Below are 15440 nucleotides of genomic sequence, written 5' to 3' on the forward strand. Positions count from 1 at the left end.
GGCAGATCCGTCCCGGAGTGGACCCATCTCACAGGCAGAGCCCCGCGGCCAGCAGGCGGCGCTGTCTCCACTCGGACCCGCCCCTCTAAGCACGCGGCGGGGCGACCGGAGAGCCCCAGCGCGGGAAATGCCCCTTCTTGCCCTTCTATCCCGGGACGGGGTCAGTGCCACTGAGAGAGAACTACCGCCTCCGGAGAGGGGGCGCGGGGTCCGAAACCCCAGGGAACGCCAGACCCGGGGGAGGCGCTGCGGCCTCGGGCTCAGGATGGAGCCCCGAGAGCCGACCTGGCGCGGCCGAGTGGCGGCGCTGATCCCAGGTACCTGAAAGGCCAGCGGACCTCGGGAGGGGGCGCCCGATCCCGCGGCTCCGGCGCCGCTTCCCGGGAAGTTTCAAGTTTTGAAAGTCTCGGTGGAGGGGCCGGGGCTTCCGGAACCCGGCTGGTGGAAGGAGGGGCCGAGCAGTCGGAGTGGCGCCATGGAGGAGGGGGCGCCGCGGCAGGTGAACGGCTCCGGGAGAGGCCGGGCTGCGGGTGCGGGCCGAGGGGGGCGGGGGGAGCCTCCGGTGGTGTCCCCAACCTCGCCCTGCGTCCCTTCCCAGCTCCTGCCGCGCGTCCCCCTACCCCTTCGCAGGGCTTAACTGCGCACTGGGGGTAAGTCGTTCATGCCCTGGAAACGTCCCCAAATCACTCCAAGTGACTCACAACTTCCAGCCAGGCCAGCCTTTGAGCTCGTCTGAATTCTCGGTCCCAGCCACCAGGGTGGGCCCCAAAGTTTCCTAAAATAGTTTCTTTCAGGTAGGACTCGAAGGCCAATGGGGATCAGTGAGGAAAAGCAAAAGGGAGGTCCGTGCGCACGCATTCGGGAGCGACCTAGCGGGAGAAGAATGCACATGGGCCGGGAGAAGGGGCCCTTGTGCGCCCTTGGGTGGGTGGGGGTCCTTCCCAGAGAATACGGCCCGCAAGGAGTGTGGCCTCCAGGCAGAGGCGCCCGGCTCAGCGCCTGGGCGCGAACCTGAGGGCACCCAGAGGCTTCCAGTCCTAAGGTGAGGGGATCGGGTTCCTGCCAGACCCGGGCAACAGGCGCGGGGGTACAGGGGCCAAGGCTGTGTGCAGATCTGCTATTGGGGAGGAAGAGATGGCGTTCTAGTCCGGAGCAAATGGGGGAGGTGCGCGCTCACAGGGCAGGAGTCCAGCCCGGAGCAGACGGAGTCTGGGCCGTGCTCAAGGGTGAGGTGGCCCCCACCCTGGCTCCTTGAGTGCTGCTCCCCCCCAACCCCCAAGTGCTTAGGCAGCCTTCAGGGCCGGTTGCTCCCGCCCGCCCCCTTCCTCCGGAGGTCCCTTCGCCTGTTCCAGTGGGGACTTGTACACATTTTCCTATTTCCTGTGAACCTCCGCCCAGCAGCGGCGGGCTGGGTGACTCAGGACCCCGGTGGCCGGGCCCCCAGCTCCATGGGATCTTTGTTTGCTCAGGCTTTTGGCTCTGGCCTTCTCGCCTAGAGCCGGCAAAGGATTTCCTGAGCCCCACCCCTCCCCTCTGCCTGCCCGGCCAGCGGGGTACAGAGGCCTGGGGTGGGGGGTGTCCCTGAGGCCCGGGTGGCCACCCTTCCACTGGGCTCAGGAGATGGCGAGCCGAGAGGTAAGGTGCGAGAGTCTCTGGGAGGTAACCCGTGGGTTAGCCTGCGCTGAGGTCAGCTTCGGCACCGCGGGTTTGAAAGGGCCTCTGGGGTGAAGTCATGAGAAAGCCTACTTCCTCCTGGGCGCTGGGCTGGCGCTGGGTCCCCAGAGACCTTCCCAGTCCTTCTGCGTCTCTCTGCTTTGCCACCTGAGGCATCAGGGGAACAGTCCTGATCCCTGCTCAGGCCTCCAGCTGCCCCTGACCTCGAGTGAATCCCTAGCCTCTTCTCTGGCCCCAAATCTTCCCCCGAACCCCCCCATCTGAGGGGAGCTGGGACGATGAAGCATGGCTGACAGGGAGGGCCGGGGGCCCCAGAGGGGGTGGCATCTCCTCTGTGTGGTGACCTTGGGCAGGTCACGCAACCTCGCTGTGTCTGTCTTCTCACCTTTATGGTGGGGATGGTAACTGCGCCCACCTCCTGGGGTTGCTGTCGGGATAGACAAGTTTATGTGTGCAGAGCTGTCAGCCCCCGACGCCCAGGAGCACCCCATACGCGTGACGGGTTTCCCCCTCTCCCTTCTCTCTGACGCAGAGGGAAGGCGCCTGGGCTGGGTGCATACAGAGCCCAGGGTTCCCACCCGGCCTAGGGGGTGCTAGCTCTGCAGCCCCAGACGCTTCCCAAACCCTGCGTGGGGGTCCTGGGTGCCGTCGCGCCGCCCTCCCCCACCGTCCGGTGAGCTGAGGCTGGCGGCAGCGGGAACTGAGTGGCTGGCCCCTCTGCCATTCCGCAGCAGCCCGGGGCGGGCCGGCGGCCGCCGGAGGATGAGAAAGAGGTGATCCGCCGGGCCATCCAGAAGGAGCTGAAAATCAAGGAGGGCGTGGAGAACCTGCGGCGGGTGGCCACGGACCGCCGCCACCTGGGCCACGTGCAGCAGCTGCTCCGGTCCTCCAACCGCCGTCTGGAGCAGCTGCACGGGGAGCTGCAGGAGCTCCACACCCGCATCCTGCTGCCCGACCCCACGGCCGGTGGGTGCGCGACCCCCGGGGATGGGAGGCCCCAGGCCGGCCCAGCTCCTTGGCCCGGCCACTACTTGCAGAGCCTCCTCGGGCAGCTCCCCCCCAGTCCAGGACGGGAGGGAGGAGAGAGCTGGGCTGCCCCGGGTGGGCGAGGGGTTCACGGGCCCCACATTTCATGCCCACAGAACCCATGGCCCCAGGACCCCAGCCTCTGGCAGAGCAGCCGAGGGCCCGGCACCTGGAGGCTCTCCGGAGGCAGCTGCAGGTGGAGCTGAAGGTGAAGCAGGGTGCCGAGAACATGACCCACACCTATGCCAGTGGCACGCCCAAGGTAAGGCTCCTGGGCTCTGAGGCGGACAGATTTGGCTCTGAGCTGACTTGGGGAGCGGCTGTTCCAGCCTCTGATCGGAGAGGGAACTGTCACCCGGCCACTGACCCTAGGAGGCAGACACAGTCCTAAACCTCAGTCCGATGGGAGAGGCATAGCCCCAGATCCCAGGTTGGTGGGGAAAGGCATGGCTCGCACCCCACTCTAACAGATAAGCCACAACACAAGCTCCCAGTCTAGCTGGGAAGGCCCGGCCCCAGCCCCGGCCCCGGCCCCAGCCCCAGCCCCAGCCCCAGCCCCAGCCCGGTGTGGGGAGCTCAGTCCTGATAGGGTGGAGGAGGCTTGACCTCAGCCCTTATCTGGTCTCCTGGGGAGGCTCTGCCCCAGACCTGTCTCACCAGGGAGCCTTGGCTCCTTATCTGGCCTACTGAGGGAGACTTGGCTTCACTCCCGGCCCCATGGGGGAGGCTTGGCCGCAGCCCCTGGTCTGACCCCGGGAGGCTCTGGGCCAGCGCATGTCACGACCCCCTAGGGGCGGAAGCTCCTGGCAGCTGCCCAGCAGATGCTGCGGGACAGCCAGCTGAAGGTGGCCCTGCTGCGCATGAAGATCAGCAGCCTGGAGGCCAGTGGGTCCCCTGCGCCAGGTGAGGCCTTGAGAAGCAGGGACGGGCAGGGCCGCGCAGGGCAGGGGCCTGAGGGCTGACCCTCCCCCCAGGTCCCGAGCTGCTGGCAGAGGAGCTGAGGCACCGACTGCGCATCGAGGCTGCCGTGGCCAAGGGCGCCAAGAACGTGGTGAAGCTGCTGGGCAGCCGGCGAACGCAGGACCGCAAGGCGCTGGCCGAGGTCAGACCATCGTCCCCTCCTGTGGTCACCCCTCTCGGAGTGTCTCCTTGTTCCCGTTCACCCTCTGCAGTGGCGGGAGGTGCCGTGGCCGTGGCCGTGCAGGGTGGCGGTGGGGAAACAGGAGACTCCTTCTGTCTAGACCTCACGGGGGTGTCTACAGGTGGCCTGAGGCGCCGCCCCCATGTCCCCATGCCCCACCGGCCTGTGTCCCCTCTGCAGGCTCAGGCCCAGCTCCAGGAGTCCTCCCAGAAACTTGACCTCCTGCGGCTGGCCTTGGAGCAGCTGCTGGAAGGGCTGCCTCCTGCCCACCCCCTGCGTGGCAGAGTGGCCCGGGAGCTGCGGACGGCTGCGTCTGGGAACCCTCCGCCCGCAGGGATGCTTGTAAAGCCCACCGCCGTGACAGGTAGCCGGGGGTCCCTCCCACCTCAGAGCTCTCCTTCCCTTCCAGAAAGGACTCTGAAATACGATGGGGGAGAACTTCGGAGAAGGGTTCCAATCCTGGCCCCACCCCCCCTCTCGCTGTGTGGCCTCGGGCGGTTGACACCCTTTCCGCAAACCTCGGTTTATCCATCTGTGAAATGGGGGTGGTGCCAGCACCTGCGGCATGGGGTTGCTGTGAAACTGCAGTGGGCCATTTGTCGCATGTGGCCTGCACTCTGCGGGCGCAGTTAGCGCTCCGTCAGTGAAGCGATTATTTTAACGAGTAACCATGGTAACGCTTAAGGCGCCAGTGGTAGGGAGCTCACAGCCCTGGGCAGCGTGGACTAGTACAGAGTCCTTTCTGATCCCAAGCTGGACCTGTCTCCGTCTAGTGGCAGCCGAATTGCAATCAGTAGCTAATCTCGGAGTGCCGGCTTTGGGAGCCCTGAGCTTCCCGCTTGGGACACAGTGCCAGCGAGAAGGGCTGGTGCTTTTCTGCTTAGGGATGGTTCGGGGGCGAGGGGGGGGCACCCAGGGTGATCCCCCTGCAAGCCAAGCTGAGAAGGGGAGGTTCAGGGGCTGGGTGGGCCCCCTGTCCTGGCCTGGGGGAGTCAGGGATGCCTGCTGGAGGAGACGGTGTCTGAGCTCTGCCTCGAAGAGCGAGTGGGGTTTGGCCAGATGGACGAGCTGGGAAGGGCCGGGGAAATGGTTTGTTGAAGGCCTCGAAGTGAGCTGCTCGGGGCCCCTGCGTATCCTGCGTGCGTCCTGGCCCGACACCTTAGTTCCCTGTGCTTCCCAAGAGAGTCCTCCAACTCCGGCCCCTGCCTTTTGGACAAGGTCCCTCGGCGTGTAACCCACGCAGGCCTGGACTCTGAAGGGTGCTCCTCGGCCCAGTTTATTTCCTCAGGAAGGGCTGGTGTCCTACTGCTTCTTCTCCCCTTTGAGGGACGAAGTCTAGCGGCCCTAAACATGAGTCCCCTTGGTGGGCAGACACTCTTTGTACCCCTTGTGGGAGGTGGGATGGAGCTGGGGCTCATGGCCTCTGGACAGATGGGGAGACTGGGCCCGAGAAGGAGGGGTGAGGAGGACGGGCAGCCAGGCTTCCTGCTCCCTGAGCTCTCATTGGTGCTGCGGGCCCCCCGGGTCCTGAACCTGGGGCAGCATGGCGCAACGCATGGTGGCTCCACGCGGCCTGGCTGAGGTCTAAGCCTTTGCCTGTGGGTCTTTGCTGCTCCCACCTCATGGTCGGGGCTCGGGAGGGGCGGGGCGGCCAGTCCGCACGGAGGGTGGCAGAAGCTGCTGCGAAGGCCTCCCGTGGGTAGGCTGTGGCTCAGCCATCTTCTGGAGAAGAGAGCCTTTCTCAGGCTCCAGGGACCCACTGGTGGTGGCCCTGGGAGGATGGCACCTGACGACATCTCCCCCTCCCCCCGTGCTCCCACAGGGACGCTGCAGGTTCGCCTCCTGGGCTGTGAGCAGCTGCTGACAGCCGTGCCCGGCCGATCCCCCGTGGCTGCGCTGGCCGGGAGCCCCTCGCCGGGCTGGCTTCGGGGCAGGACCAGGCAGCAGCGTGGTGGAGGCGAGCTGGCCAGTGAGTAGGGGCTGCAGGGAGTCGTGGGGGGAAGCAAAGGACCCCCAGTCCCGGCCTGCCCTGAGCCCTGGTTCTGGCCCTGCAGGTGAGGTGCTGGCCGTGCTGAAGGTGGACAATCGTGCCGTGGGCCAGACAGGGTTGGGGGCCAGTGGCCAGGCAGTCCTGGGACCAGACCTTTGTCATCCCCCTGGAGCGGGTGAGCCTGGTTCTTGTGAGGCCGGGGGTGACCTCGGGATGCGTGGCGGAAGGCCAGCCGGGCAGAGGCTGGCACCAGGCCCCGTCTCCAGCCTGACCTTTCTGACGCAGGCCCGAGAGCTAGAGGTTGGGGTGCGCTGGAAGGACTGGCGACAGCTGTGTGGCGTGGCCTTCCTGCGGCTGGAGGACTTCCTGGACAATGCCTGTCACCAGCTGACCCTCAGCCTGGTGCCCCAGGGGCTGCTCTTTGCCCAGGTGCCCACTGACCCCTGCCTTCTGACCTCATGGGCTCCTGGCTCCATGAGAGCTAGGGGGCCTTGGAGACTGTGTTACCCCACCCTCCGCTCCGAGCAGAGGAGTGGAAATGGGGACCCGGAGAGAGGGGGGCTCCTGGAACAGATTCCCAGGCCACTCTGCAAACCTCATGGGAATCTGGAAGCCTGAGTCGTTGTCCTGACCGTCCTGCTCCATGCGTGAGCCCGGACAAGTGCCTCGCTTCTCTGGGCCTCAGTTTCCCCACTGTTTCCGATGAAGACGCTGAATCCGTCTCTCTGGGCCCTTCTGGCCCTTGCACTGTTGACGCTGGGGGGTCAGGCTGGGACCCTGGAGCCGGTGGGGGCGGGGTGCCCATGGCAGGTGGAGTGGGAGGGGACTGGCCTTCATCCCCGCCCTCTGCCCCCACAGGTAACCTTCTGCGACCCTGTCATTGAGAGGAGGCCCCGGCTGCAGAGGCAGAAACGCATCTTCTCTAAACGCAGGGGTATGGACAGGAGAGGACGGTGCGTGTAGGGAAGAGGGCAGGGGTGTCGGGGGGGCCCCAGGACTGAACCCCGCTCTGTTCCAGGTCAGGACTTCCTGAGGGCTTCCCAGATGAACCTCAGCATGGCAGCCTGGGGGCGCTTGGTCATGAACCTGCTGCCCCCCTGCAGCTCCCCGAGCACGACCAGCCCTCCCAAAGGGTGCCCCCGGCCCCCGGCCGCACCTCGGGGGGCCGCCTCCCCTGCCTCTCCCAGGTGAGGAGCCGCCTCACCCCAGACCGCCTGCGGCTCTGCGGTCCGCCTCTCCGGCGGCTGTCGGTGTCTGTCTGTCCGTCCCTGTTGCTCCCCTTCTCACCCTCTCTCTCCGCACGGCTGTGTCCCACCCCCGGAGCTATTCCATCTGCCTGCGCCCCACCCTGTGTCTGCTTCCTCCCCGCAGTAATGTCCCACCCAAGAAGACCCCCTTGGGAGACGAGATGAGTCCCCCTCCCAAGCCCCCGCGCCTCTACCTGCCCCGGGAGCCAGCCCTCGAGGAGACGCCGGTGAGGGGGGGGGGGGCTGCTGGCCCCGGGGGTGCTGGGCTGGGGGCGGCCGGGCCGGAGGGCGAGAGGAAGGCAGCCCGGCCCTGCCCTGAGCCCCTCTGCCCTCACAGCGCACCAAACGCCCCCACATGGAGCCCAGGACTCGACCCCGGCCGGCTCCGCCAGCCTCAGCTGCCAGGTACCCTTGCCAGGCTCACCCTCCTGTCTGAGACATCGTCTGCCCGATCGAGGGTCTGCGTGCCCATTCCCACATCACCCCGCGGCTGCTGGGCGGGCTCACTGGCTTGCTCTCAGGTTCTGACTCTCTGAACCAACATTATTATTACTATTATTATTATTATTATTATCATCATTAAAGATTTTTATTGATTGATTTCAGAGAGAGCGAGAGAGAGAAACATTGATTTGTTGTTCCACGTATTTACGCACTCACTGGTTAATTCTTGTACGTGCCCTGCTCGGGGGATCCGCAACTTGGGCCGATCAGCATGGTGCTCTAATAACCCACGGAACTGCCCAGCCAGGGCTGAGCCAGCATTATGGAGCTCCAGCTGTATGCCGGACTCCAGGCACCTGCTGTCCTAGGAGCCCCACCCAGGCTCTCCGGGCCTGCTTGTGGGGACAGGCCGGACCGGCCGGAGAGAGTTGGGAGCAGCTCTTGGTGCAGGCCCAGCCCTCGTCCCAGGGGGCTTCCTGTGCCGCCCCCTCTCTTGCAGGAAACCGCCCCGGCTCCAGGACTTCCGCTGCTTGGCCGTGCTGGGTCGGGGACACTTCGGGAAGGTAGTGGACGGAGGAGGGTGCCGGGGAGAGGGTGGGCAGCCCTTGGCACTCGAGCTGGGAGGGCACCGTGGTCGCTGGACAGTGGGTGGGGGTGGTTAAAGGCTCTCCTGCACTGCCCACCCGGAGTCCAGCCCCTCTCTGCCCCCAGGTCCTGCTGGTGCAGTTCAAGGGGACGGGGAAATACTACGCCGTCAAAGCGCTGAAGAAGCAGGAGGTGCTGAGCCGGGACGAGATGGAGAGGTGTGCGGTGACCCCGGGGGGTGGGGGCACCTGGCCTGGAGGGGGCCCCCGGGAAGGCTGGCCTGGGCTCTAGGCACCGGGAGGTTCCTGGGGCTTCTTCGAAGTGGCGACTCTCTGGGGCCAGCCAGGCCTGGGTTCTCTTCTTAGCACCCGCCGTTAATGGGGTGCCCTTGGGCAGGCCCCCTCTCATCTCCGTACCTCAGTTTCCTCGCCTGTGAAATGGGACAGTGGTGGGTGTGCAGGTTAAAGGACCCACGTGAGCCCCCGACACGCAGAAACCTTCCCTCTGCGCGCTGAGCCTGGGCTGTCCCGGGGGCGGCAGGGCGGAACCGGGGGAGGTTTGCCTTCCCTCTGAAGCCCACGCCCCCTGCAGCCTGTACTGCGAGAAGCGGATCCTGGAGGCCATGGGCCGAACGGGGCACCCGTTCCTGCTGTCGCTCCTCGCCTGCTTCCAGACCGCCAGCCACGCCTGCTTCGTGACCGAGTTTGCGCCGGGTGGGGACCTCATGATGCAGATCCACGAGGACGTTTTCCCGGAGCCCCAGGCCCGGTGGGTCTCCATTCCTCGTGTCTGCCTCTCCCAACAAGCCTCCCCTTGTCCCCACACCTGGGCCCCCCGCCCTGCCTCCTCCGGGCACCCATCGGCAAAGAGCAGGGAGTTGGGGGGTGGGGGGGCCTTGGTTCGTGTTCTTTTCATCGACTCTCGCAGCATCAGGGACTCTGAGCGTCAGTTTCTGTAGCTGTGAGTTGGCTTCATAATAACTGTCCCGGAGGCTTGTTGCGTACTCGAGCACAGTGTTTATGGATTACGGAGCCCAGGGGCCAGGGAGCAGCCAGTGACCGGCAGCCGGAGTTGCTTCTCGTCCGTCGGAGAGCAGGCGCTGGCGTCTGGGCTCCAATGCTCTGCCACTAGCCGTGTGACCCCGGGCATGTCACTCGCCTGGAGTCTCGGGTGCTCAGGTGAAAGGCAGGCATGCCGGCTGCCGGGAGCAGGCAGGGAGAAAAGGGCGTGAGAGCTCAGCACTGTCCCTGGCACTGTCCAAGTTCCCAGGAAGGGTGTGCTGTTGGCCAGCAGCGACCTTGGGACGATCTCGGGGCTGTTCCCTGCGGGACACTCAGCCCAGGAAACCTGGCAGCGTGCGGCTTGTCCCCCATCTCACTGGTGGGGAAAGCTGAGGGTCCTCCAGCCCCAGCCATCCTTGTGGTTCCCTGCCCTCCCAACCACAGCCCTGGGCCTGAGCCACCCCCTCTACATCCCCTCCAGGTTCTACCTGGCCTGTGTGGTCCTGGGGCTGCAGTTCTTACATGAGAAGAAGATCATTTACAGGTAACCTGGCCCCGAGGTGCAGCGGGAGCGGCGAGGGGGCAGGTGCTGCCCCCCCCACCCCCCGGGCAGCTGTCCCAGGGGCCCCCTCGACCTGCCCCCTCCCCTGCAGGGACCTGAAGCTAGATAACCTCCTGCTGGATGCCCAGGGTTTCCTGAAGATCGCGGACTTTGGGCTGTGTAAAGAAGGTGGGTGTCTCCGGTCCGGGACCCCGTGTCCTCCGGCCCTCCTCACCCAGCCCAGGCCAGCAGGCGTCTCCTGGGAAATCTCCCCACCGCCGCCCTCATTCTAGGGACCAGCTGGACACACGGGTGCTTCCTTCCCAGCCCTACAAGCTCTTAAAGAGCCCCAGCTTGCCCTTGGCCCAAGGGAGAGCCTGTGCTCAGAGCTGGGAGAAGGCCCTCGGTTCCGCTTTCTCTGTGACCTTGACATGTGAGCTTGGCTGAGACTCAGCTCCCTCCTCCCCCAGATGGCATAAAAGCCATCCCCACCTCCGAGAGTAGGGGGCAGGGCTTGGCACAGATTCGGAACGTGGGGACATAAGGGTTGGCCGTTGGTTCTCACAACCACAGAGGTCGCCGTGGGCCAGGCACACTGAGCCGGCGCTGGTGTGGCTGTTGGTTTGCAGGGATCGGCTTTGGGGATCGGACCAGCACCTTCTGCGGCACCCCGGAGTTCCTGGCCCCCGAGGTGCTGACCCAGGAGGCCTACACGCGGGCCGTGGACTGGTGGGGGCTGGGCGTGCTGCTGTATGAGATGCTGGTGGGCGAGGTGAGTGCCGCGCCTGGGCCGCTGCGGCCTGCAGGCCGGGGTGGGGGAGGGGCGGCCCACACACCCTGCTGCTGCACCCCCCCTCCCGCAGTGCCCGTTCCCGGGGGACACCGAGGAGGAGGTGTTCGACTGCATCGTCAACGCGGACGCTCCGTACCCCCGCTTCCTGTCGGCGCAAGGGCTCGAGCTCATTCAGAAGGTAAGCGCTGTTCCCGCCGGGGTGCTCGGTGGGCTGCAGCGCTGTGCCCTACGCCAGAAGGCGGCGGGTTTGATCCCCGGTCAGGGTGCATTAGCTAGCTTTTGGCTTTGATTCCTGGTCAGGGCATGTATGGAAGGGGATGGGTCAATATTTCCCTCTCGCCCTTCCTCTCTCTCTGAAAATCATTGAACATATCCTTTGATGAGGATTTTTAAAAACTTTATTTATAAAAAGAAGAAGGTCATCACTGCAGGGTCCAGGGCTGGGCTGGGCGGCTGCTCCCGGCGCACAGGCTGGTGGTCACTGGTCGTCTCTGGGGCCCCGCGGCTCATGGGGGCCCCCGGGGAGGCGGCAGAGCCCGGGCCGAGTGCCCGCGGTGAGCACCCGTCCTGCCCAGCTCCTGCAGAAGTGCCCGGAGCAGCGCCTGGGGGCGGGCGAGCAGGATGCGGAGGAGATCAAGGCACAGCCCTTTTTTAGGGTGAGTGGCCGCGGCCGCCGCGGTCCCCGTGGCCCCAGCACGGTGGGGGGTGTCGAGAGACCACCGGGCAGTCACTTTTGTGGCCTCAGGTGTCTCTGCCCTCGTCCCCAGACCACCGACTGGCAGGCTCTGCTCGCCCGCGCCGTCCAGCCCCCCTTCGCGCCCACGCTCAGCGGCCCCACGGACCTGCGCTACTTCGAGGGCGAGTTCACGGGGTTGCCGCCCGCCCTGACCCCGCCCGACCCCCGCAGCCCCCTCACTGCCCGCCAGCAGGCCGCCTTCCGGGACTTCGACTTTGTGTCCGAGCGGTTCCTGGAGCCCTGAGGGGCCTCTCCCGCGTCCCTGCGCCCCATGTCCCAGTGCCACCCGGACCGTTAGGGCCTCCCTCGCCCACCGGTCTGCCCGGCTGTGCGCCCTGCCCGGGAGGCCCAGGCCTTGCCCAGTATTCACTGGCCCTTGGGACTCGGGCCGCGGCCGTGGGGCTGGGCAGAGTGGTCCCCTCCCCGCCACCTGCCCCTCCTCTGCCTCCCAGCCAGACCTGGGCCAGAAAGGGTGGCACAGCGAGGAGTGGTTTGGTTTGTTTTTTTTTAATACTTGACTTGTTAATGGATTATTAAATGTATAAAACTGCACGCTGGAGACATTCTGGCTCAGGGGTCGGTGGCGGGGGAGCTCTCGGAAGCCTGGCGTTGGTGCCCTGGCCCCACACAGGCCCCCCTCCTCCTCCCCTTCCCCCTCTGGAGGCACAGCGCCCCCCACAGGCGGGGTTTGCCGTTTGTTCACTCTGCTCTGAGGCTGGAGGCCAGGGCCGGGGTGAGGAGCCCCGGGTGCTCGGGGTCAGCCCTCTGGTTTTCAGGCACAAGATGGTGGCTCTGCCTCCTGCGGCCCTAAACAGCCTGGCTGCTGCCCTCACCCTCCTCCTCCTCCTCCTCCTCCTCGGCCCAGAGGGCCTCCCAGGACCCCGAGGGCCATCCACAGAAGAAGTGGGCAAGGTTGCGGGTCAGGCCGTGGTCGAAGGGGTTGCCGGGGCGCTGGCGGAGGTAGGCAATGCGGTGCGAGGAGACGAACTCCCAGGTGGTGGTGTTGGTGGCCACCAGGTAGAGGTGTGAGACCAGGAGCAGGCCAGCCACCACGGAGAGGAGGGAGAGCAGCAGGAAGGTGGCGAACAGGAGCCCGCTGGACCGCAGCCACAGGCCCCAGGGCTGGAAGAACCGGAGGCCGGACCTGCAGGGCAGCACAGGGATGAGGGCCCAGAGTTCGGGGAACCCAGGGGGGCAGGCCACTTGGGAGAGGGTCTGAGACCCCTGAAGAGGGAGCCCCAGCTGCGCACGCCTGTGGGCACGTGCAGCCTGCCCCCGCCCGCCCCCACCAGGGCAGCGGTGGGACCCACCATGCCAGGTACAGGCCCCACACAAGCACCACCAGCTGCAGCGCCAGGTAGGCCACGAAGAGCGGGTGGTTGCGCTCCCCCACGCAGTTCTCCATCCACGGGCAGTGGTGGTCGTAGCGGCGGACGCAGCGACGGCACTCCCTGCAGTGTCGGGCCCGCAGGGGCTGCTGTGGGCAGGGAGGGAGGCGGGCTCAACGCCAGCTCCCCTCTGGCCCCAACAGTGGGGGAAGGGATGAGGGCAGGAGGCTGGGCCCCAATCTGGGAGGCCTTCCTGGACGGGTGCGGCCAAGGCACAGGGGGAGGGGGAGGTCCGAGAGTCTCAGCCTTGCCCGAGACCCGCCCCAGGAAGTCCCCGCATCACCCACCAGCACCATGCAGTATCTGCAGCGTCGGAGGGGCACGACCTGAAGGACCATGGCTGTCTGCTCCTCCTTGGCCTCCTCCTGAAAACGGGGGACAGAGCATAAGACAGGGCCACTTGGGAGGCAGATGGCATGGGTAGGAACATCTTGGGGCCCATCCCGTGTATAATGGAGGTGGTAGAGTAGAGAGATCACAATGCCCTGGACCGAGCCAGACTGTGTGACCTTTGCCAGTTGCACACCCTCTCTGGGCCTTGGCCATGTCCTCGTTGTCGGATGGGGCTCTAGGGCTGGCAAGAGCATGCACTGAGATGCCCCAGAAAAGCCCTCCCCGAGGAGCCTGGAATGAGACTGTTACTGGTCCTAAGATCCCATGTTGGTAGGAGGAGAGGTTCAGGTCCCCAGGGGCCCCCTGGTTACCTGGGGCTGGGGCTGGACGTTCACGTAGCCGGGGTCCATGAGTGACACGGCCAGGTAGAGCAGCAGGGAGCCCAGCACGAGGAGCAGGAAGGTGAGGGGCAGGAGCAGCTCCCCCTGTTCTTCCCACTGCCGCAGCGCTGGGGAGGCCAGAGGAGGCCGGTGAGGCCTGGCTGGGCTCAACAGGGGGGTGTGTGGGGGAAGGTGCATTTGGGGGCGGGTGCAGCTGGAGGTGGGGAGTGTGTCCCTGGCTGAGCAGAGGCCTGGAGACAGGTTTTGGTGAGTAGTCAGATGTATCTGCTGCAGAAGGTACAGAAGTTCAGGACCAGCCCCCCCCCCCGAAAAAAAAAAGTTCATCTGTACTCTCTGGGGGGCAGCAGGGAATCACGGAGGGGTACAGGGTCAGACCTGTTTCTGGAAACCTTTCCGGTGGAGAGAAGATGCATCAGAGCGGAAGCCTCGGGGCACAGAGGGCTCCCCAGGAGGGAGAGGAAGATGGCTGGACCGGGGCACAGGTAGGACGAGTGGACAGGGCATGGACAGATGAGGGTATGGGGGTGAAGGGACCAGGCCTGCCCAGATGTCGGGGAGAGGAAGGAGGGGTCCCCGCCTCTGGCTCCACCAGGTCTGAGATGCCCGTGGGACAGAGACACAGGACGGCGGGGCCGGCAGGCTCGGATGCTTAGATGCTGCAAAGAGGGCCACAAAGGCAGCCCAGGCCGGGAAGGGTCCAGCCCACGGAGGCCACTGAGGGTTGGCGGGGGTGCGGAAGCTAAGGGGTGCGGGGTGGGAGACAGCCAGACAGCAGAGCGAACAACCGTGGTGCCCCCTTGATTGCCAAAGGGAGCAGAGGTGGGAGGTTGGGGGTTCCCTTCTATGGGGAGACCGAACAGGTTTTTAGGCTAAAGGGCAAAGACCAGGGAGGAGACTTGAGAAAGTCTTGGGGGGAAGTGAGAACACTCCCACCCCAGCGTCTGAGGCTGAAGCACGGAGAGAGGTGTGGGGGCTGCCGTGCGTGGGAGTGAGCGAGGGAGGGCGACAACTTGTGCTGGAGGCAGCCTGTAGCGACTAAAGAGGTGATGGGAGTGGGGGAGGGTTGGTGGGGTGAATGGGGACTGCTGGGGCAAGAGGCAAGGGTGGGGACGTACGTGGAGGACAGGCCACTCCCCTGTTAGGTGTTCTTGTGCCTGAGGGTGGGGAGCCCGCACTTGGGCAGCTAGTGGCCACAGGGCTGGGCGTGACGCCAGTCCTTGATCTATTTGATCTCACGGAGGGACGGTTGGGAGTCAGTTCCCGGGAAGGATCGGGCGGGTCCTTGGATCAGGGGAGTTGGGGGCTTGAGTCTGTCATCAGACCTGGTGTCCATCGCATGGGTCCTGGGAAGGACAGGGCATCTGGCAGAGATCGGGAAGATGCTGGGATTAATTAGGGATTGACTGGGTATTCGGTGGAAAGCTCTTGGAATGACAAGTGGGGAAGGGGCCTCGGGCTGGCGGAGGCGGGTTGAATCCCAGGGTCTCTGAAGCTTGGGCAGGGGACCCAGAGAGACTCAAACGTCTGGGGAACCACGGGGGATCGGGTGGGTCCGGGGTGGCGCGGGGTCCGGCTCACCGGTGTCGTGCAGGAAGAGCACCAGCGTGATCCCCCAGGTCAGCACAGTGTGCCCGGTCCGCACCAGGACCCCAGGGCTGAGGAGCGCCCAGGGCGCCATAGCCTCGGCCCGGGGCCCCACCCGGAAGAAGCGCTTAGAGGGGCGGGCCCTCCCAGGAGAGGGACCGCGGCTGACAGGGGATTGGCGAATCCTGGAGGTGGGCGGGGCCAGATTGGGCCAGGGAGGCCGCCTATTGGGTGACAGCTGCGGTCGAGTAGGCCCTCGAGCCAACAGGTGCCTAAAGAGGCTGAGGGCGTGGCCGGCGCGCGTGCGTAGCCGGTAACCACCCCCACCCGCAGTCCTCACCAGACAGGTAACTTTCGGAAGCTGGAGCAGAGGCGGGTCTCGATCCCGCCCCACTGAGCTTCCACCCCTCTCCGCAACCCCACAATCTCGCGCATGCGTGCCGCTCCGTGGGCGCTTCAAATATCCAGGTGTTTGTTTTGACTCCCAATTGCGGAATTGTGCGCGGTTCAAGGATGTGATAACTCAGAGGGACAGCACTCGCCCAAGGTTGCTCCT

The 15440-nt window shown here is 65.7% G+C and overlaps 2 protein-coding genes across 4 annotated transcripts; one reads left to right on the forward strand and one right to left on the reverse strand.

Annotated features, from left to right (window-relative positions):
* Positions 1-353: 353 nt before the first annotated feature.
* PKN3 (protein kinase N3) lies at positions 354-11566 on the forward strand. Its single transcript, XM_045846167.1, is given in 23 exon segments — positions 354-499; positions 2406-2640; positions 2817-2962; positions 3492-3603; positions 3675-3802; positions 4022-4205; positions 5664-5810; positions 5896-5945; positions 5947-6006; positions 6117-6260; positions 6690-6765; positions 6850-7018; positions 7203-7305; positions 7416-7483; positions 8022-8085; positions 8234-8325; positions 8699-8875; positions 9590-9652; positions 9762-9838; positions 10279-10421; positions 10513-10620; positions 11018-11098; positions 11210-11566. Coding segments are annotated over 23 exon segments (2664 nt in total). The 5' UTR covers positions 354-475; the 3' UTR covers positions 11423-11566.
* Positions 11567-11669: 103 nt separating this feature from the next.
* ZDHHC12 (zinc finger DHHC-type palmitoyltransferase 12) lies at positions 11670-15017 on the reverse strand. 3 transcript variants are annotated; one of them, XM_045846169.1, is made up of 5 exons: positions 14879-15017; positions 13271-13407; positions 12854-12931; positions 12489-12652; positions 11670-12322 (listed from the first exon to the last, which is right to left on the reverse strand). In XM_045846169.1, exons 1-5 carry the CDS (start codon positions 14976-14978, stop codon positions 11986-11988), a joined length of 816 nt encoding a protein of 271 aa, XP_045702125.1. In that variant the 5' UTR covers positions 14979-15017; the 3' UTR covers positions 11670-11985. The 3 variants fall into 3 exon arrangements, with proteins under 3 accessions (XP_045702125.1, XP_045702124.1, XP_045702126.1); XM_045846168.1 differs by having other exon boundaries at positions 12489-12655; XM_045846170.1 differs by having other exon boundaries at positions 12099-12300; positions 12489-12655.
* Positions 15018-15440: the final 423 nt, after the last annotated feature.

This window comes from Phyllostomus hastatus, unplaced genomic scaffold, assembly GCF_019186645.2.
Source record: "Phyllostomus hastatus isolate PE091 unplaced genomic scaffold, TTU_PhHast_1.1 phas_contig_495, whole genome shotgun sequence".
NCBI lineage: Eukaryota > Metazoa > Chordata > Mammalia > Chiroptera > Phyllostomidae > Phyllostomus > Phyllostomus hastatus.